The following is an 18,653-nucleotide window of genomic DNA, read 5'->3' as shown; positions in this document are numbered from 1 at the left end:
CTAAGCTCGCTTGCAAGCTCCGGCGCTCCCAATAAGCTTTCTGGGAGATCGAAGCCTTAGCTTGAACCACACAATTCGGCAATTTGCATTAAGTTGTTTCCGTTCCGACTCCCGACGTAGTCAGTTAGTGATTATATAATCCCATATTGTCCTCCACCCACCGCTCACGCGCTCGCGGCGCACCACCGCGACCGTACCAAGCTTCTGTCTTGCGCTGGCAACAGACAACGACAGACTCAAATCCGTATATCTCGCGGCTCGGACGTTCTATTTCTTTGAGCGTGATCAAGTTTATACGCCCAACTTTAGTCACGAAGCTATGGACCACTATCCGGAGGTCAAGCGACCATTTCTTGACACAAGAGCTTTATCTTCCCCGCTTGATCACGAGTCAGAGAGTGAGTCCAGCGAGGTTTCCGGCTCAGATACACCCTCTCCATCGGTCAGACCTTCTGCCAGATCCCCTTTGTCCACTCCTCTGCACGAGGAGAATGGGAGCTCGGAAAGGACCTCAGGTGTTGAACCCGAGAGTAGTAAGGGGTGGTATGAATTTGACCTGTCGGTCATACTTGCGTTGGTTTCGCCCATCGGAAACTGGCTGACAGGAGGAGATCACGTCAAGAATATCCTTCTCATTCTTCTCTTGATATTCTATTTGCACCAAATTATCGAGGGTAAGTGCTTTGTTTTCATTCTGAAACAGAAGACATAAATCTACACAGTACCGTGGAGTCTCTATCATCTCTCAAGACCCAAACGTCGTTCCCCTGATGTACTATCCCGTCAAACGTCTGATCAGAATCCCTATCATGAAATTGCTTCGTCAGAGTTACGCAAACTCGAAATTTTCTATCTGTTCCTCACTATCTTATCGCCGTTGCTCGGAGTTGCAATCCTTCGTGTCGTCGTCCTATCTGTGGCTGGTCCGGAGACTATATCATGGTTCAGTACCTCCCTCTTTATCCTCGCCACCGGTATGCGACCTTGGAAACACGCGGTAGAGCGACTCCGTCAACGCACAAAAGATTTGCATACTGTTATTCATTACCCCCCGGCCAGCTCACCAGATACGCAATCGCAAATCGAAGCTCTGACTGCGCGCGTCGCCGAATTAGAGACTCAACTAAAAGAATGCAACGACACTGTGAAAGCCCTCACCGAAGACGTTTTCGATCATGTGGAAGGAGCTGTCGAAGGGTTAGAGAAATCCATGCGGAAGCAGGAGAGGAAGAATGATGTTTTCTACTCGGCGCAAGAATCGAGACTTGCAGCGTTGGAACAGAACATGGAAGCGTTGCTGGAAAGGAGAGAAATTTCAGTGCACGGTTCGACTCTATTCCATAATCTTGCTTCTGCATTCCATGCAACTTTGGCTGAACCACTCGCACTCGTCTTTCCAGAGTGGGCACGCAGCTCTCGCCGAGATAAACACCCACCATCTCCTCGCTCTTCCCCAAAAATCGGTCGTTCTCGTACTCCCACCAAGCTTGAGACAATACCAGAAGGCGCCACTTTTACACCTAAGAGGGCTCGATACCGCTTTCCCTCCCTCCGTATTCCGGGTTTAAAATTCGTTTTGCGCGTCGGCGATCTTGCAACCTTACCCGTCCGCCGGGTAGTGGCTTATCTTCTCATGGGCCGCATCTATGCGCCCAATGCGCCCACTTCCTCTCATTGAACTGTGTTAAGGTTTATTTCTTATAATCACTGTTCTATTAGCATTGCATGGACATGTTTCTCACGTCTCCTCGTATTTTATCCACGCATCGAGATTCCGACGATCCGTTTTTCCTCACGATTATCATGGTATTCACGAATAACCGTACTGTACGCTTGCGCGTCGAATTTTGTATTAATATCCAATTGTAAGCAGACTTTTGTTGTGCCTCCCGTGAAACTTGGGCTGCTCTATAATTTACCACAGGTTTCCCAGCCGGCATTCATCTTCCCGTTCTTCTATGTAGACAGCTTCCCTCGTGCAAAAATCACACAGTTGTCTAAGCTTAAAGCTTTAGAACATTCCTTTTTGGGGCATTTGCTTGACGCTTACTGATTGTAGTCATCCCCTGTCATGTGGGTGGTCTCTTGGTCAAGCATGCCATGGTATGTGTCCTTGTTCTTTCTTCGGCCAAGAGCTTATCAGATCTGGAAAAGGTGAAGTATACAGATTTTGTGCTATCATATCCTTGTACTTCGTTTGCACATTGCTTTCAAAGGCACAGCTCGTCGATTAAAACAAATGCAGCAGGTCTTCACTGAAGCTTGTATGCCCTTCTTGTCTCCCCAGACTTTCTTTCGTCATTGAAATGCAAACAGAGATACCGGTACTTTCGTTCATTTCCGCGGTACTGGTTCTCTTTCCATTGCCTTGGTATTGTCGGGCTGGCAACATTGCTGCAATGTCTATTGGAATTTGGCTCTTTGTTGTGAACATGATTAATGCTATAGATGCCCTCCGGTGGACTGGGGCCTACCAAATACCATCCTTATTCTGGTGTGACATCAGTAAGTGTTTTGACATCAATTCTAGACGACAACTCAATTTCCTGTAGCTTCGGCACTGATAACAGCCGTAAATGTAGCGATACCCGCGGCATGTCTCTGTATTTGCATTCACCTGGAACGGATGGCGTCTTTCTGTCAAACGTCCACCTCTATAACAAAGCGACGCCGCATCTTACTTGAATGTCTGATATGTTTCGGAGTTCCATTAGTATATGCAGCACTGCGTGCGTATCTGCTACGAGCTCCCCCACGATGTTTATTGATATCGTCAATAGATTTAATTGTTCAACCTCGACGCTTTGATGTGTATGAAAATTTTGGATGTCGCTCGGCGACATATCCCACTGTTGTGGCTTTGTTCGTGGTCTGGATACCGCCGCTTGTACTTTCTCTTCTTACTATATTTTTCTGTGGTAAATCACTTCATTATTGTATGTATCCCTATGAGGCTGAGTCCTTTGCAGGAATTACTTGGCGCCACTTTCTCCTTCATGGCGTCCATTTTTCGAGGACACGTGCATCTTCCTCGCTTACTTCTGGAGCCTACATTCGGCTCGTCAGTATGGCTGTTTCAGAAGTCATCTGCACTATTGCCGCAACTGTAGTGGCCATGGCATTTAATCTAACCTTAGGGCTGGCTCCTTGGGCAGACTTCACCCGAGATTTGACGGAGGTCTTGTCATTCAGCTCCGCTGCGACACCCAAATCAATCACTGCGATGCTCATTACTGAATGGGCAATCATGGTCGCGCAATCATTCTTCTTCATCGGATTGTTTGTCCTTGGAGAGGAGGGGCGCAGTCGATCACATGAGGCTCTACAGGTGATGCGCAGGGCTCTCAGTTTCTGTGGGAGACGTTCGACCTGTATCGCCGAGCTCAAGGGTACATCTATGACAGAATGGTATGTTCCTTTGTGTCACTAGCAGATTTCTTCTGAAAACATCTCATCAGCGACTTGACACCAGTTCCGTCTCTGACCGTCCTCGAGTTCAAGAGTGCCACCTCTCAATCTAGTATGGAACGCACTTACCATGGTTATTCATCCGGGAAATCTCTTCCGCCTTCACCTGCCCCCTCGCGGCCCCCATTACTTGACCTTACAGGCGCGAAGCAATTGGAAGAAAGTCATGAATTTCTTGATCCTGCACTCCTCCCTCTAGAGTCGCCTTCCAGCTACTCTACTATCGCATCTTCACATAATTCTCTCCAATCAAATTTCGACCCGCAACAACTTGTTATATATTCAACACAGTGGCCTAAACCCCCATCAACAGTCATTGTTCGACCACGCTCGGTGAGGTCCCCTAGCATGAACTTTCTCCACACCGAAGGTTCGCCATTTTATGGGTCCGCAGTGCCACACAATTACTCGAGGAATTCAAAGAATCGTAACACTATCTACATGACGGTGGTTAGGGAGGTCCAAGGAACATATTAGCTGTCGGTTTTCTTTTCTCATACATCCCTTCTATTGTCCTTCGCGGTCATTGACTTTGTGTCGGACAGTATTATATGTAATATGTAGCTGACTTTTTGCTTGCATATTCCCGAGTCCTGGAGCATTTGTCGTTCTTCAAATATCTGTATGACTTTCTTTGTTGTGGTAATGTACTTCAGGTCCACTAGGAGTCTGTATCGATAGCCAACGTGTATTACATTTTTTTCTAGAATGTTAAAGCGTCTTAGCTAGTGGCCGCTTTCTTTGCTTGTACATCCCTTCTAAATATTGTCCTTCGAGGTCATTGACCCTATGGGTATACCAGACGGAGTTGTCGCTGACTTTTCGCATGATGAAGTATTTGTCATCCCTTTCCCTGCTTTCAATCGTATGGATTCTTTTTTGTGTCGATGTATTTTGGGCCCCGCTAACCTGAACTTGAGGGCCTGTTTTATGATGACCAACGGGTCACTACTTATTACAGTCTTGTCGTCGAAATGTTAAAGATTTTGAATCAAGCAATTTTCAAGCAACGCCAGGATGCCGGTCAACCGTCATAATAAACTACCTTCATTCGTCCACGTAGCATGAACTTGTCCATAAGGGAGGACTTACTAAGTGATACTGATGGGAAATGTGGAAAACATACTGAAAAGGGCAATTCTCTGAATTGCTCGATTACGGCAACTGCCACTCTTATTGTCCGTCGCTTTTGGAATATCGCTATTGTCTCAGAGACTCTCATATAACCGTTGGTTCATAAGAGCCATCGGCCAAGAATTTTTCTTGCTTGCGAACCCACACCATTCATGCAGCAACGCGCTGTCAGTCCTTGAAGCTGCGGGCTTGATATTCTGGTCATCGTCGTTTATACTACTGAGGCTCGAGGCGCCACTCCTTGGTAACGCTTTGTATTTTGCATTTCAGATGCAGACTGGCAAAGTATCCGCAGCAGAAGCGGCCCGCAAAGTTCAAGTCACCAGTTATTTTCGAGCCAAACAGAGAACAATCGGAGTGTTGCAAAATGCTAGGTGCGGTATTCGCCAACAATCATTTGATTATCATTGACCGGTCCTTCCAGGGATTTCAGATTTCGTTCTTCACAGTTTACACAACACAGTACTATAGTGGGCCACGACAATCATGACCTTGCCTTCTTCTACTGTGGGTAATGTCCATTCTGGGACTCCTGACTGTCTTATCACTTAATTTCTGCAAGCAGCTCTCACCGGAACTTTCTGATATCTCATGATCATGGGATGTCGGAACAAGTGCCGAACTCTGTCAACGAAGCTCTTCGGTGCGCCATTTGGGCGACTTTGGGCGCACTCTTCATTCGCTTTACCTTTTTGGTAAACAAACATACTTCCATATATGGACATTAGTTTGTTGGTCAAAAAGGCAATGCCGATATCTGAGCAAAGTGTTCAATGTTCGAAAACGTTTTACCGCACCCGAACACAAGGGGATGTCCAAATCGGATGACAAGGTGGACTGCTCTCGAAGGCTTTAATAGCATGACTCCGCAATGCTGTGAATCGTAGCTTCACCCCGTGGACTTGACTCCGTCTACGTTTCCTCCGCTCAGCTGCATCACATCGCAGGATAGCTAGTCTTCAGAGCCAGTCACCCCTGTCTTCACCTCGCACATCAGCAACTGCGTTGTTAAGATGTTCAACTCACCAGATTGGGTGTTCACTATGTTTGCTTTCCTGGGATTCTTGTGTTGCATGATTCCGCTTCCCTGGCATTTGGAGGGTCAGTTCTTTTACAGCATTTTTAAGGTGCCCGAGATCTGACCAATACTGTAGCTTGGAATACTGGAACCTGTCTTTACATGATCTGGACTGGCCTATCGTGTTTAATCCAGTTCATTAACTCGATTGTTTGGAGGTCAAATGTGATCAACTGGGCTCCTGTGTGGTGTGATATCAGTAAGAACTTTCTCCATGTCCTCGCCGCGAAAAGCTCATGTTTATTTCGTAGCTACCAAATTCATGATCGGGGCTAACGTGGCTATTCCTGCTTGTTCGCTTTGCATCAACCGTCGTCTCTACCACATCGCCTCTGTTTCATCTGTAACGAAGACAAGAGCTCAGAAGAGACGCGACATCATGACCGATCTGGCCATTGGCATGGGTATCCCCGTCCTGGAGATGATTCTGCGTATGTTCGTTTGGCGAAAGGTGTCGGACTGTGATTGACATGATACCCCAGAGTATATCGTACAAGGACATCGGTTCAACATTTTTGAGGAAGTTGGCTGCTATCCAGCCACTTTTAACACCCCTCCTGCCTATGTATTGGTATTTGCGTGGCCCATGATCCTCGGGTGTATCTCTGCTTACTATTGTGGTACGTTCGTTCTGATAATTGGTCAGCCCGATATTAATCATTTTGTGATTCAGTCCGCACTATTGTCGAACTAGCCCAGCGCAGGGCGCAGTTCATGGAGTTCCTTTCTGTGAACAAGAACCTGAGTTCCAGCCGTTACTTCCGCCTGATGGGTCTCGCTGGCATTGAAATACTATGCACGATTCCTCTGGGTGCATATGTCATCTACCTCAATGTTACCGCCCAACCAGTTTTCCCTTGGATCAGTTGGGAGGACACGCATTCCAACTTCTCTCGTATCGAACAAATTCCATCAGTATTATGGCGCATGAGCGGTCCTACTGTGTTGTCGATCGAGCTCAGCCGATGGCTCCTCGTTGTCTGTGCATTGGTCTTCTTTGCTTTCTTCGGGTTCGCCGATGAGGCCAGGAAGAACTACCGCCTTGCCTATGTTTCGGTTGCAAAGCGCGTGGGTCTTTCGACCGCTGGTACTATGTCAACTGGAGGGTCTTGGACAACTGGGTATGTTGTCACACCTCGACACCCAATGATGCGATTTGACGAGCTTTTTTTTTCAGTTCGAAATCAGAGATGGCATGCAACAGCCGCGCTGCCACTATGCCTGTGTTCGTCACTAAACGCACCGAACAGAAGCGCGACTCTCTCACTTCGTTCTCCACCGACATCTCCATTGGGGAGTTCAACATCGGATTCAATGATACCAAGGAGATTTCGTACTCGCCAACAGAAACTGCTATGGGTTCGATGTCAAAGGAGTCGCTCCCTTGCACGCCCGTTGATGAACAGACAATTCCCCTACCAGATACACCTGCTCTTGCAAGACCTGACTCCGTGCTTGATGTCAATTCGGTTCCCCGGTATATCGTCGATTCGCCTGAATCGCTGCGCAATTCAGTCGATATTGTCTGATCTATATCCACAAAAAACAGCTTTTTTTTGCTTTCTTCTTCCATTCCTTACGCGGTTACTTTACTGTATTGTTAGCTCTGTCACTCCCTGGAATGTAACCACTCCGTTATCATCTGTTTGGATACCCATTACTCTCAACTACCTTTATCCCTATTTGTATGACATTTAGACAATGTAGCAATCTTTGTAGGTCGGCGGAATAGAACATTTTCAAACGAGATGGAATACGTTGGGATTTGATATCAGTGATTCAAACAATCGCCGATACATTGCAAACATAGGCTGAAGATATGGTTTGATGTGTATGCTAACTAGGCTAGATATGTTATGCAGTGCTGGATAACGGTTCTTCGTGCACAGTATGAGTCTCGGCACGATGATCGATCGTTCAATTCTCTTCATAATCATCTAAGAAATCCAGAAGTCTGCTATCTCACATTCCGACAATTGGGCTCAAGTCATACAGATTGCCTTTCTGACTTGTAGGCTGCAAAGCAAGAGTGTCCCAGTGGCTACCCCAAATTAAATGGCAGGGCAAGACGGCGTCCGGCGGGCGATACTTCATATAGGTCCACTAAATCCGTGAAGAACGGAACTCAAGAATCCTCACCGTTCATCAACCAGTTTCCCGGATGACTAACAACTCAAAAGGTTATAGGTTTTCGAAGCCCGACGGGTGTGAGCTGTCAAACGAAAGAGGCGCCTGACAGAGCAACAGAGTCACGGTGGTCTAGACTTGAGGGTCTTGAGGGTGCTGGGACCTTCATCCCAGAAGGCACTGAACTTCCGAATGCTTCGATCCAGTTCACCCTAGTTCATCCGATGATGAATCCTTCTTCGTGTGCCGATTTGGATGGGGCTTATTAGCGATATTGACCTCTGATGACAGTGCGGTCTACATGCGATCAGGCCCAACTTGTGTGATCCTCGACTGGGCTCACGAGTTCTAATAATGGCGTCGCAGGGATATGTGAGAAGGTGCCAGAAAGTACGCCGTCATGCTCAGTGTTACATGCTGGAATGGAAGTGAGAACGAGTGTTTACCTTTGTTTTACACAAAATCTCAAAACTCACGACTGCCAGCGTAGACTCTGAGACACCGCTAGACCGCGGAAACTTTATGATCAGCAGCTGCCAGATGCCTACCCTGGCTGTGTCGAGGCTATGTAGCTTGCGCTTGCTCCAAGTACCTCTGTTTTCTCCCTTGCTCTCAGTAACAGTATGGCTGCAGCTAAGACCTGCTTACTTCTCTGTGCCACGGGAGCGCAGTATTATGCCCTGACCCCCCCAAATGCCAGACCTTCCGCAAAGGAAGTTTTGAATCCCACTGGTTTGGAAGTTGTCACCCCTTGGATACATATTTTAGTGAAGGTACTTTCTTGGGCCAATTCCAGTAGCACAATGTTACTGAATACTTGCCCTTCTGATTAAGAGCATCGTCGGCGTCTGCGTTTTGTCAGATATTATTCTTGCATACGCAGCGGGAAAGGAATCGACTCCCATCTCGAAATCGCTCACGACTCTTCTAGTCCGCAGTGACTCCTGTTCGCTATCAAGCTTGGACTATACCATGTCATCACCCGCACTCATAGTCGGGTCTTGCCTGAGCGTCATCGGCAGTGCCATCCGTATCCACTGCTATTCCACTCTAGGCAGATTCTTCACTTTCGAACTCAGTATCCGCCAGGATCACAAGCTAGTCACATCTGGCCCTTATTCCATCGTTCGACACCCCAGCTATGCCGGTGGATTATGTGTTTTTCTAGGCATCTTGTTCTGTCATTTCCATACCCAATCATGGTTGGTTTCTTGTTCGGGTGTATTTCCTTCATCAGGGGCCAAGTTGACTTTGGGATGCATTTGGGTGGGTTTGTTTAGTATTCTTTATTCTGGACTTTGGGGGCGGATCGAGAAGGAGGAGGCGATGTTGCAGGGAAACTTCGGAGACCAATGGAAAAGTTATGTGAAAAGGGTGCCTTACAAACTGGTTCCATGGTTATTCTAGATTATCGCCATTTATTTAAAGACGCTATCAAAGCATTAAAATACTGCAAGGGTAACTTCTTGATCACTGGGTTACAGGGGAGCGATTAAAGGAGAAAGTTATTTAACCGAACACTCCAGGAGGCAAGAAATGATCGTCAGGGGCACGGGATACATACGTAGTTATCATAATAAGAGCCGAGAAAACAAGGGAATATTAAGCTAAAAAGGGATGATATACATAATCGGAAGTTAGGATCAAGCTCACATTAACCTGTCGGCTTTGCCTTCATCAGATGGAGCTGCAATCCCCCTCCACACACTGATTCAGACGTTCCCTCAGCTCGACAATTGTTTTATCTCGCGAATCCTGCCCATAGTCAAATGCAGCGATCTGCAAGCAAAATTCCCTCAACTTCGGACTAGCACTGCACCTCGACTCCACAAGCTCCGTCACCCTGTCGGTGGAAACACGCTTTGAGCATTTGAGACTCAATGATTCGAGTCGAGGACAAATGGAGGTGCCTTGAGGTGCTTCGGACAAAACGAGGCTGTCCACGAGGTTGTGATTGAGTTGAAGGGGGCCAGGCAAGAAACGCAGGTGCTTTAAGCGATGAAGCTGGGAGAGACATGAGAGCATATCGACATCAGATATATTGATTGTGTCAAATGATAGGCTCTCGAGAGTCTCTGCGCTCCGGGAGATGAAGGGGAGGGGTTCCGTCTGGCTGGCGAACGAACCCATGGCAAGACTGACGTTCTGGAATTCAAACGTGTGCAGCTTTGGCGCGTGGAGCGCATCGAAGAACTGGTGGGTGTAGAGCGTTTGACAGAAGAGGCGTACTTTCATTGATTCGAGGTTGGGAAGTGTGACAGGTACAATCGTATCTGCATCAGTGTCAAGTATTGTCATTCCTATTCCAATGGAGCAATATTTGAGATTAGGACATTCACGAAGCGTAATGAGATAGTCGTTGTGAACGAGATTCCAGTAGGGGCTGGCGTCATACTGAAGAGACAACTGTGTTAGTTGGCTCCAAGGGATGCAGAACTGAGTGGTGTCGAGATTACCCCACGCAATCGAGAGGCTGCGGAGGCTGGGTGCATCATGAAGAAGTAATAAAGGTGGGTTGTCGTTACTAGGAAGGGGGTTGCTGTTATGAAGCTCAAGACGCCGTAGGTGCGGGAGTGGACTTTGGGTGAATGTCAACAAGGAGCTGAGTGCCAACGGAGAAAATCTCAAGCAAAGCTCTTCAATGCGGCATCCGAGAGTCAGGATCTCTTTGTCAAGTGACATAAGAGCACCCCACGTGATCGGAGAGTTGCTCGGGTGCTGAAGGATTAGGGAAATTGGAAGAGCTTTCGCGCGCGATATCCACACGTGCATGGACATGATCCTTGACTGCATAACGTTCTCCCAATTTGGCGTTGTGGATGGAAACCCAACCTTGAGGGTCTTCCACAAGTAAGGAAGAGAGAACATGAGGTCTCGCCAAGCGCCGCAAACTTGGCACAATAACAAGGGAGCCCGAAGAGGATCAGGCTCCTGACTTCCTTCGTCCTGGACGCATTGTTCGAAGACTTTTGTCATGATCTCGATTGGCATGCGGCGGACGGGGGACCTTAGTGCTTCCAATTTTTGGACCATTTCCATGGACCCAAAATATTTAGCCTCAAGGCGCGAAACCTCCGCGCGGGCGCGATCTAATTCCTCGCCAATAAACGAAAGCTCCACTTTTTGTTCTGCAAGGAGATGGCTAATACGCTGCGTATCCATTGGAGAGGGAACGCAGTTCGTTTGTAAAAGTCGTACGATAGATGTCTAGAGGGCATTGAGTCAAATTCATATATATATGCATATCCATGCCACATACTGGTATTTTTAGATCCATAAAGCAGAGAGAGAGGCCTCAACGGTATCTTTGGGCCGTTATTTGAGAGGGGTTTGCGCTATCGCAGGCACTGTTTGAAATCCCGGGAAAAAGAGAAAGAAAAGAGACGCGCGAAGTCCATGCGGCACTTTGCAATGCAGCTTTCTATCTACGCGCAATTCGCCTCCCCCTTTACGTGTTTTTTTCCCCTGGAATGGGACAAAGTCGAAGATCCCTTACAATTGGTTCCTTGTCGTATCCGAGCCAAAGGGATCAAATTTTGAATGAAAGCTAGCGCCCATGACACAAGCTTGCATTTAATACCATCATGTCGTTGACATATACGTGGGGTAAGCAGGAACGTCAGAGAAGTCAGGGACACTGTTTGTCTAGAATCAGTAGAATCATAGGGGCATTGATAGACAAGTACTGACACTTTGACAGACATCTACATGACGGGTCGACTCGTCAATTGCCATGAATTGTTGTGCAGGATTTGGTACTATTATTTTCGAAGCCTCTTGCCAAACAAGATGAATAACCCCACACTTGCTAGCCGGAAATCACTTACAATGTGCATAAAGAATCACTCCACGATTGCTGTGCGTCGCTTTACTTTCAGGTCCACTAACTAAGCTGTAGGTGGCGTTATCAAGGCTAAACCTGTTGCCAATCCATGTCACTGAACAATGTGCTCATTAGGCGCTATAAATAGGTTCAGCACACAACATTGTCACTGTCCACGCCTGTAAGTCAATGCATTCAACGCTGAACAGCCGATGACCACCATGCTTGAATCCACTAGTAAACAAGCGCAGTCGTGTAAGGCACGTTGTGGAGCATTTTATCAGTCAGCATCCACCAGGCGCAGTATTCACTTTTGACGCTGTTCACCACGCAACGACACTCCATGGCCGTTAACATCGATTTACTCTGGAAAAGTCTTTACTACGTCTGCTCATACCGTAGTATGAATCCTTTGCAGCTTTATACAACAACTATCTTCGCGATTACTACATCAAAACAAGGTTTACAGTAATGCGCATCTTCTGCTGGAGAACATACTCATAAGACTAACAGCATCAGTGCAGTCGAAGAGCACTTACAGCTAACATCATAGATCAAACCAAAGTGTACAGAGCGCTCTATCGGCTGAAGCGCTTCACCTTGTCGAGGACTGGGTAAGCGTGATCAGCAATCGTGACCAGGTAGTTAACATAGGTGAGACGGACCGGTTTCATATGCAACCTCCGTCAAATCCGTTCCCTGGATCTCCGCACCAATCCCGTCTAGCGACTTCCGCAGCGCATCCTTCGAGGATGCGTGGACCATCTTTGCCCGAATGGGTGCACTGTCCGGTGACCTGTAGTTGTGAGTTGAGCACATAAAGTAGTTAAACGGACGTCTGAAGGCAATAAATTATCAACCAGATGCACTACAAACTTACCAGGAGAAGAAGCAGAGCTTGTTCCTCGGGGACCCATCATCCGACGTATAGCTGAAGTCGTAGACAGCCCATTTGCAACCATCGGCAGGCAAGTTGGTAAGAAATTCTTCGTAATTAGGATTTCCCGAGGTCTTGTCGACGACGATCTCTGTCCGGGTATCGTTCAACTTGAACAATACGTACTTCAGCGATTTGGTCATCTTCAGTTGTGCGAATTTATCGAGGCATTCGGGAGCTGCTATCACTCCGGACGACTATCGAGAGCCTATCAGGATAAGCCTTAATATTTCGTGTGCTGCTCACCATGTTGAATAAGATAATGAGAGAGAGAGATGCAGTATGCTGGAAACAATCGCGATCAAGATAAGTGTGTGGATACTGAAACGGCAGTTGCCAGCTCCGATCCAACAATCACATCACGTGGCACTGCGCCTGCGGGCCGCAGGCTCGCAGCAGAAGTACCTCGAAAATCACTTGGCCAGGGGGGACACGCAAGTTGGAAGAGTGCTTTCGGTGCAAATATATATCGACTGTCGAAGTTATCGCGTTCTGACCACTAATTGATACTCCACCATCATGAGTGCTATCGATACCATTTTATCAAGCCAAAACAGTACCACGTGTAGTAGAGATCAGCTCATGCCCAGGATATGCCGATTGACCTGTCCTCCCTTTCAAAGGCCTGATGTACCAAAACCATGTGGGTCCGTTGACAGTGGCAATCCAGTGAATGTAATCTTATTATGGCTGGCACAGGCCATGTGCTGCAGATAAGTTAGGCTATGAAAAGACTTTGAAAACTAAGTTTATGAAATTCCTCCCTGACCTTTAACCTTCTCGTCTTCTAGGCCTACCTGACTATCATGACTGACCCATCATCATCATCGCCATCATCTGGATCGCAGCCACAGTCAAGGTGGCAATCACTGCACTATTTGGCGGTGTTAGTTTTGAAGGCTCTTGTCAAACATGGCCAAATTATCGCGACCACGCTTCTCCGCCTTGTGTGGCACAGGACGTACGCGTCACGCATATTCACCGCAACACTCAATTCTCATATATCACAAGGACATTAAACTTGGGCCACGTTGCTTGCAGTGAGGAAACCATGCCATCATCCACATCAGTGCCAGTAGAGCTACCCAAACCGCCGAAACTGGATCTGGATAAGTTCATTGCAACTGCCCTGTCAGCTACGCCAGTGGAACTCCATCCATTTTTTGAATCTTTCGGCAAACTCCACACGAGAAAGTAAGAGGGTGATTAATACAGTATACTCACTACTCACTGATCACACAGACTATGGCACCAGCTGACACTCAAGTTATATGAGTTTTTTGATCACCCGTTGTCGCGGCCCTTCCGTGTAAACGTGTTTGAGCAATTCGTGCGCGACTTTGAGTCCAAATTGAACCAACTCAAACTCGTGGAGATGGGGACTAAAGTATCGAAAGAGATCGACAGTAGGTTTGACCCCCAATTCCTGAATGAATCCAACCTGACGTCCCATCAAGACCCGCAAAGTCAGCTTCTGTTCCTCAACTCCATACTTTCACGGATCGATGCCGAAAAATCACAGGAGGCATACGTGCTGCTGCTTGCAAATATTGCATATGCCAAGCTGGTGTACGGTGATTTAGAGGGTACCAAGACGGATATGGATACTGCCTGGAAAACACTCGATCGGCTGGAAGGAGTTGACACTGCTGTCAATGCGTCGTATTATAAAGTTGCCGCTGACTACTATAAGGCGAGAATTTTCGAGAATACTACAGTTCACCTCGTTGACTTTCCGAATACAGGCTAAAGCAGAATATGCGCCATATTATAAGCATTCGCTGCTGTATCTGGCGTGTGTCGATGTAGCAACAGACCTTACTTCAGAAGAACGTTTACTGCGCGCACACGACCTTGGCATTTCGGCATTCCTCGGCGACACTATCTATAATTTTGGGGAGCTGGTAAGCAGATACGTGAATTTGAAACACCCACTTTCGTTGGTCACAGCCTGAGGACGATCGTTGACTGACTTCATCGGTGTTAGTTGATGCACCCAATACTCGATGCGCTGGACAACACGCAGTATGATTGGATCAAGAAGTTGTTATTCACATTCAACGAAGGCAACATTGGCAAATTCGAAGCACTGGCACCACTGTTTCCGCAGGAGGTACGTGCGTGTTGTTGCGGAGACCCGCGCCGACTCGAGCCGACAATCTGACAAATGAGCTCTGCCACAGCCGATTCTGGAAGAGAACTACCCCTTCCTTCGACAGAAGATTTGTTTGATGGCGCTGATCGAATCAGTGTTCAAACGGAACGCGAATGACCGAACGATGTCTTTCCAGACTATCGCCGAGGAGACGCGACTTCCAGTAGACGAAGTGGAACACCTCATCATGAAGGCACTAAGGTCAGTGGATTCTTCGTTGAATTGAAACATGGGCGCTGCATGTGCTGATAATCTAATTGTCATCGGTACTTGCCGTTAGCCTCAAGTTGATTCGAGGTTCCTTGGACCAGGTGGATCAAAAAGCGCGCATCACGTGGGTTCAGCCTCGTGTTCTGTCGCGCGCACAAATAGGCGAGCTGGCGACGCGGCTTGGAGCGTGGATAGATAAGTTGGGGAGCGTGGAGCAGAGGATGGCTCCACATGTGTCTGCGGCGGCATGAGTACGTTCACAGTGCTGTAGAGTAGAGTCGAGCGCCAAGGGGACCGTCCTGGAGCAAGAATGATCGATGTGACATGCTGCATTTCATTGTACGAATTTTTAGAAGGAACACGTTTGCGGTTCCGGATCAGATACGAAGGTTGTAACGGTGGTTTGCGAGCACGTTGAGGCACGATGCAGATTCTTAATGACATAGAGGGACTGATGATTTGGATATGCAATTGATATGAGTATGTTTGAACCGTAGGGAAGGAGGGTTTAAGCCGTAGTAGGGGAAGAGGCACTGCTATCGAATGCAGGCTTCCTCATTTAGGGTGTGAAGTACTAACAGCATGCTGTCCAGCAACAACCTAAACTAGTTTCAAAGAATCTGTTAGTCAAATCTGGTACTTCATCCTCTCCGAGTTTCTTCTGTCCTCATTGCAATCCACGACTCAACGATTCGAACTATCTGAGCAGGCTGTACGGTACAGTGACAACGCCTGTCCATCAACGTGTCCGGTGATACCCTCACGCGAGGTCTGCCTCCTGCAATTCATATCCGATTCTACTTCTCCCGGCTTTCATTATAACACTTCAAAAGATTATCATTTTCATCCAAAGTCTTGTCTCTGTCGAACATCTGCAATGTCAGAATCAGCAGACCTGACTTGTAAACCTCCAACTGCTGTCACTTTTTCTTTTACAGCCCCCTTTCCTGCAGTACCGTCCTCCATTTCCTCAGCATCGTCAACCTCTTCTGCGCTAAAGCAAAGGCGCGTGTCGCTTGCGCTTCCGTCTTCCCCCAGGCTTGTCCCAGCGTGGAATTTTCGTGACGACACCGGCCTCACTTCGCATGTTGCTGAAACTTCTGCACCAATGCCGGAACGTAAGGGAAAGATGCGCAAGATCGCTGGTGATGGCGACTACCGTGAATCAGTTGGCGCTTTTATAATCCAGCAGAAGAAACCACGCAAGAAATGGTCCGAGGAAGAGACTCAAATGCTCGTCGAAGGTTGCAACACGGTACATATGACTTTCAAATAATGTCTCACAATATTAATCTTGTTCCCTCAGTGGGGCGTCGGCAATTGGAAGGCTATATTGAAAGATCCGAAGCTGACTTTTGACAACCGCTCGCCTGTTGACCTCAAGGACCGGTTGGTACTCCTTAATTTCCGTCTGTTCATATTTATACCTGACTTCTAGGTTTCGCACATATTTTCCTGACGCGTACAAGGAACACTACCCCAATGCGAAGACGCATCTCTCTAGTAAAATTCGGTCAACTCTCCCAGATGGACGTTCCATCTTTGAGAAAACGCGTAGTAAGAAGCGTCGTCCGTTTACTGAGGAAGAGGACCGCGCTCTCAAGGCTGGCTATGAGAAGCATGGTACCGTGTGGGCAACAATAGTCAAAGACCCTGTTTTCCAGGAGCAGAATCGACGCTCGACTGACCTCCGTGACCGCTTCCGCAATGCGTTCCCTGAGCTGTATCAAGCAGCAGGCTATAAGCCACGGAACGCGCCCAAAAAGCGGAGAGAGTGTGTCCAGCCACTTCCCATTCGCTCGTCAACTGATGATCAGTTGACTGCGCACAGCAGCCACATAGGCCCTGCCCGCAAGAAGCGTGTGCAGTCGAGGCAGGGTATGTTCAGAGGTGGGACGAAGAGCGTCCCAGAGAGCGCAACATGCTCTGAAGATGATGATAGCTCAGGTGGTGAGGAGGAGGGTGGCACCAGGTTGTTCAGATGCCCACCGATTATGCACGACCCCTCGCAACCTGATGATACGTCTTCGCCAGACGGACTTGCAGTGATGGACATGGAGACGATAGACCCCTTGTCCGAGCCACTATCTATTCCTGACTTCATGCCTAGTGCATCGCAGTCTCTCTCAGAGCTCACGGATTCCTCTCAGTCGCAAACTTGGTCCAGTATAGATACACCTCTCAACTCCGCGACATGGTCCGCGACTACCGCTTCTCCGACATCATCACATATTTCTTCTGATTATCTGCTTGGTCACTCTCTCTTTGATCGTCGCTTGAACACCATCGGAAAGTCGGCTTGGGGTCCGCAGGACTGGTTTTCTGCCAACCCCCGACTCGATACGTCTACTTTTTCCAGTAGCGGGTCATCATTTGCCGACGGGTTATCTCCTGCACCATCATCTCCGTTTTCCTTTCATAACCTCAACCACGGCGTCGTCGATCGCTACGACTTGTTTCCGAGTTCCTTTCCAAACGACTTCACCTCTGATGTCGGCGTTGGGGACTCACATTCCACATTTTCGGACCATGAGATGTTCGCGTCGAGCAGTTTCAGGGGGTTCACACATCACTCCAACTATGCCGGTGACCTCATCTTCGGTGCACGGACACATCAACCCCAACAGTCATACTACGGTCCTGGATTCGGGTTTGGCACACCTGGCCTTGGGCTCTCAGGGATGCAGCAAGCCACCGGTCTACATCCTCTCCAGATCCACACCCCTGCACTGCCAGGTATTGACGAGATCGAGCTGGCGTCGATCACGCTCAATGACCAAGCGGAGATTTCGGGCGATGCCGCTCAGACCACTAGTGAGATTGGGGTGCAGAAAGATGATTCAGAGGCGTCTTTGAGCCTCTCTGCCCTAGAAATATATACCATGTCACAGCAGAACATGGATGATATCGTCGATTTGACGCATTCGACTCCCCCTGCAACACCCATCACCTCGACTCGCCCTCTACGGGGTCATCCCCATATGCATGCATCGTCTCATCATGGTCGGTCTATCTCGGTTCCCCCATCCGAACACCGGTATATGTCTACCCACATGTCGCAGGGGCATGGTGCATCGCAACCACAGATCACGAGCACCCGTTCCCTCCCTTTCTTCGACACTGTCCCGCTCACACATCCCTCCGATGTGGCATCTATGCATGCACAGTCTTCGTCACCACCAGGGGCAGACTTTTGGCGACCCTCAAATCCTAATGATTTCCACGGCGTTCCCTACCTCGATTTACACTACTTCAGCAGCCATGCTACTGATGGACACGATGTCAACCCCATGACCATCGACACTTCGCGTCAGGGACAAGCGTTGGACCTTGCTCGTTCGCATCCTTCTCAGAAGTCAGCTCCTCCGGTACCATACTCCACAGTCTCTCAGGAACTTCAGACGGCGCAGGCGCTTCTGACAGGCACCACTGTACGTCAGCCACACTCGATGCATCACCGCGGAACAAGTTTTGTCTCCCCGCAGGATCTACATTTCCGCAAAGCGAGCGATAACAAGCGGAAGAGAGCGAGCTGGGATGGCGGTGTCTTCTAGCTCATTGATTATTCTTGCTCTGATTCGTGGACTCGTGAATTCTTCGTCGAGAGACATATCCGTCTCTCTCTAGCTTCTTATCTTTTCATTCTGTGATTCGTCACCATAGCATTGCATGTCTCGATCGCATCCCATCCCATAATCTATGTTTAGCTCCAGTAGCAAAC

General features: G+C 48.2%; 8 protein-coding genes across 8 annotated transcripts; 6 read left to right on the top strand and 2 right to left on the bottom strand.

The window, feature by feature from the left end:
- Window positions 1-319: 319 nt before the first annotated feature.
- BJ212DRAFT_1446896 (uncharacterized protein) lies at window positions 320-1,678 on the top strand (the record flags this gene model as incomplete). Its single annotated transcript, XM_041338315.1, has 2 exons — window positions 320-674; window positions 723-1,678. 2 exons carry the CDS (start codon window positions 320-322, stop codon window positions 1,676-1,678), a joined length of 1,311 nt encoding a protein of 436 aa, XP_041193405.1.
- Window positions 1,679-2,098: 420 nt separating this feature from the next.
- BJ212DRAFT_178175 (GPCR fungal pheromone mating factor) lies at window positions 2,099-3,844 on the top strand. Its single transcript, XM_041342569.1, has 5 exons — window positions 2,099-2,103; window positions 2,155-2,505; window positions 2,553-2,729; window positions 2,781-2,918; window positions 2,970-3,844. Exons 2-5 carry the CDS (start codon window positions 2,307-2,309, stop codon window positions 3,428-3,430), a joined length of 975 nt encoding a protein of 324 aa, XP_041193404.1. The 5' UTR covers window positions 2,099-2,103; window positions 2,155-2,306; the 3' UTR covers window positions 3,431-3,844.
- A 1,557-nt stretch (window positions 3,845-5,401) lies between these two features.
- Window positions 5,402-7,314, top strand: BJ212DRAFT_178044 (pheromone A receptor-domain-containing protein). Its single transcript, XM_041342568.1, has 6 exons — window positions 5,402-5,703; window positions 5,757-5,879; window positions 5,932-6,111; window positions 6,163-6,300; window positions 6,354-6,801; window positions 6,858-7,314. Exons 1-6 carry the CDS (start codon window positions 5,616-5,618, stop codon window positions 7,207-7,209), a joined length of 1,329 nt encoding a protein of 442 aa, XP_041193403.1. The 5' UTR covers window positions 5,402-5,615; the 3' UTR covers window positions 7,210-7,314.
- Window positions 7,315-8,430: 1,116 nt separating this feature from the next.
- BJ212DRAFT_1271143 (uncharacterized protein) lies at window positions 8,431-9,214 on the top strand (the record flags this gene model as incomplete). Its single annotated transcript, XM_041330938.1, has 2 exons — window positions 8,431-8,580; window positions 8,642-9,214. 2 exons carry the CDS (start codon window positions 8,431-8,433, stop codon window positions 9,212-9,214), a joined length of 723 nt encoding a protein of 240 aa, XP_041193402.1.
- A 270-nt stretch (window positions 9,215-9,484) lies between these two features.
- BJ212DRAFT_1271107 (uncharacterized protein) lies at window positions 9,485-10,969 on the bottom strand (the record flags this gene model as incomplete). Its single annotated transcript, XM_041330934.1, has 1 exon — window positions 9,485-10,969. One exon carries the CDS (start codon window positions 10,967-10,969, stop codon window positions 9,485-9,487), a length of 1,485 nt encoding a protein of 494 aa, XP_041193401.1.
- Window positions 10,970-11,851: 882 nt separating this feature from the next.
- BJ212DRAFT_177957 (cofilin) lies at window positions 11,852-12,890 on the bottom strand. Its single transcript, XM_041342567.1, has 5 exons — window positions 12,814-12,890; window positions 12,511-12,764; window positions 12,296-12,426; window positions 12,129-12,240; window positions 11,852-12,076 (listed from the first exon to the last, which is right to left on the bottom strand). The coding sequence occupies exons 1-4, from the start codon at window positions 12,814-12,816 to the stop codon at window positions 12,209-12,211; spliced, it is 420 nt and encodes a 139-aa protein (XP_041193400.1). The 5' UTR covers window positions 12,817-12,890; the 3' UTR covers window positions 11,852-12,076; window positions 12,129-12,208.
- Window positions 12,891-13,131: 241 nt separating this feature from the next.
- Window positions 13,132-15,455, top strand: BJ212DRAFT_1353597 (uncharacterized protein). Its single transcript, XM_041335595.1, has 8 exons — window positions 13,132-13,528; window positions 13,579-13,761; window positions 13,810-13,973; window positions 14,025-14,260; window positions 14,313-14,471; window positions 14,555-14,680; window positions 14,751-14,923; window positions 15,003-15,455. Exons 1-8 carry the CDS (start codon window positions 13,374-13,376, stop codon window positions 15,181-15,183), a joined length of 1,377 nt encoding a protein of 458 aa, XP_041193399.1. The 5' UTR covers window positions 13,132-13,373; the 3' UTR covers window positions 15,184-15,455.
- A 354-nt stretch (window positions 15,456-15,809) lies between these two features.
- BJ212DRAFT_1502563 (uncharacterized protein) lies at window positions 15,810-18,648 on the top strand (the record flags this gene model as incomplete). The annotated part of the gene is made up of 3 exons (XM_041341590.1): window positions 15,810-16,187; window positions 16,239-16,321; window positions 16,371-18,648. The coding sequence occupies 3 exons, from the start codon at window positions 15,810-15,812 to the stop codon at window positions 18,484-18,486; spliced, it is 2,577 nt and encodes an 858-aa protein (XP_041193398.1). The 3' UTR covers window positions 18,487-18,648.
- Between the last annotated feature and the right edge of the window lie 5 nt (window positions 18,649-18,653).

This window comes from Suillus subaureus, assembly GCF_016647635.1.
Source record: "Suillus subaureus strain MN1 chromosome Unknown BJ212scaffold_15, whole genome shotgun sequence".
Classification (NCBI taxonomy): domain Eukaryota; kingdom Fungi; phylum Basidiomycota; class Agaricomycetes; order Boletales; family Suillaceae; genus Suillus; species Suillus subaureus.
Note: the sequence above shows the minus strand (reverse complement) of the source record. Positions and strands in the feature narration are given on the sequence as shown.

What these genes read in the sequence shown, in the direction of transcription:
- BJ212DRAFT_1353597 (XM_041335595.1), top strand. Translation starts at nt 13,374, where the DNA reads ATGACTGACCCATCATCATCATCGCCATCATCTGGATCGCAGCCACAG. An exon ending in TTGCCGCTGACTACTATAAG is followed by an intron (nt 14,261 to 14,312) that starts GCGAGAATTTTC and finishes TTCCGAATACAG; the next exon opens with GCTAAAGCAGAATATGCGCC. An exon ending in CACCACTGTTTCCGCAGGAG is followed by an intron (nt 14,681 to 14,750) that starts GTACGTGCGTGT and finishes GCTCTGCCACAG; the next exon opens with CCGATTCTGGAAGAGAACTA.
- BJ212DRAFT_178044 (XM_041342568.1), top strand. Translation starts at nt 5,616, where the DNA reads ATGTTCAACTCACCAGATTGGGTGTTCACTATGTTTGCTTTCCTGGGA. An exon ending in TATCTCTGCTTACTATTGTG is followed by an intron (nt 6,301 to 6,353) that starts GTACGTTCGTTC and finishes TTTGTGATTCAG; the next exon opens with TCCGCACTATTGTCGAACTA. An exon ending in GGAGGGTCTTGGACAACTGG is followed by an intron (nt 6,802 to 6,857) that starts GTATGTTGTCAC and finishes TTTTTTTTTCAG; the next exon opens with TTCGAAATCAGAGATGGCAT.
- BJ212DRAFT_177957 (XM_041342567.1), bottom strand. An exon ending in AAGCTCTGCTTCTTCTCCTG is followed by an intron (nt 12,427 to 12,510) that starts GTAAGTTTGTAG and finishes TCACAACTACAG; the next exon opens with GTCACCGGACAGTGCACCCA. An exon ending in GGAGGTTGCATATGAAACCG is followed by an intron (nt 12,241 to 12,295) that starts GTCCGTCTCACC and finishes ACGCTTACCCAG; the next exon opens with TCCTCGACAAGGTGAAGCGC.
- BJ212DRAFT_178175 (XM_041342569.1), top strand. Translation starts at nt 2,307, where the DNA reads ATGCAAACAGAGATACCGGTACTTTCGTTCATTTCCGCGGTACTGGTT. An exon ending in CTTATTCTGGTGTGACATCA is followed by an intron (nt 2,506 to 2,552) that starts GTAAGTGTTTTG and finishes AATTTCCTGTAG; the next exon opens with CTTCGGCACTGATAACAGCC. An exon ending in TCTTACTATATTTTTCTGTG is followed by an intron (nt 2,919 to 2,969) that starts GTAAATCACTTC and finishes AGTCCTTTGCAG; the next exon opens with GAATTACTTGGCGCCACTTT.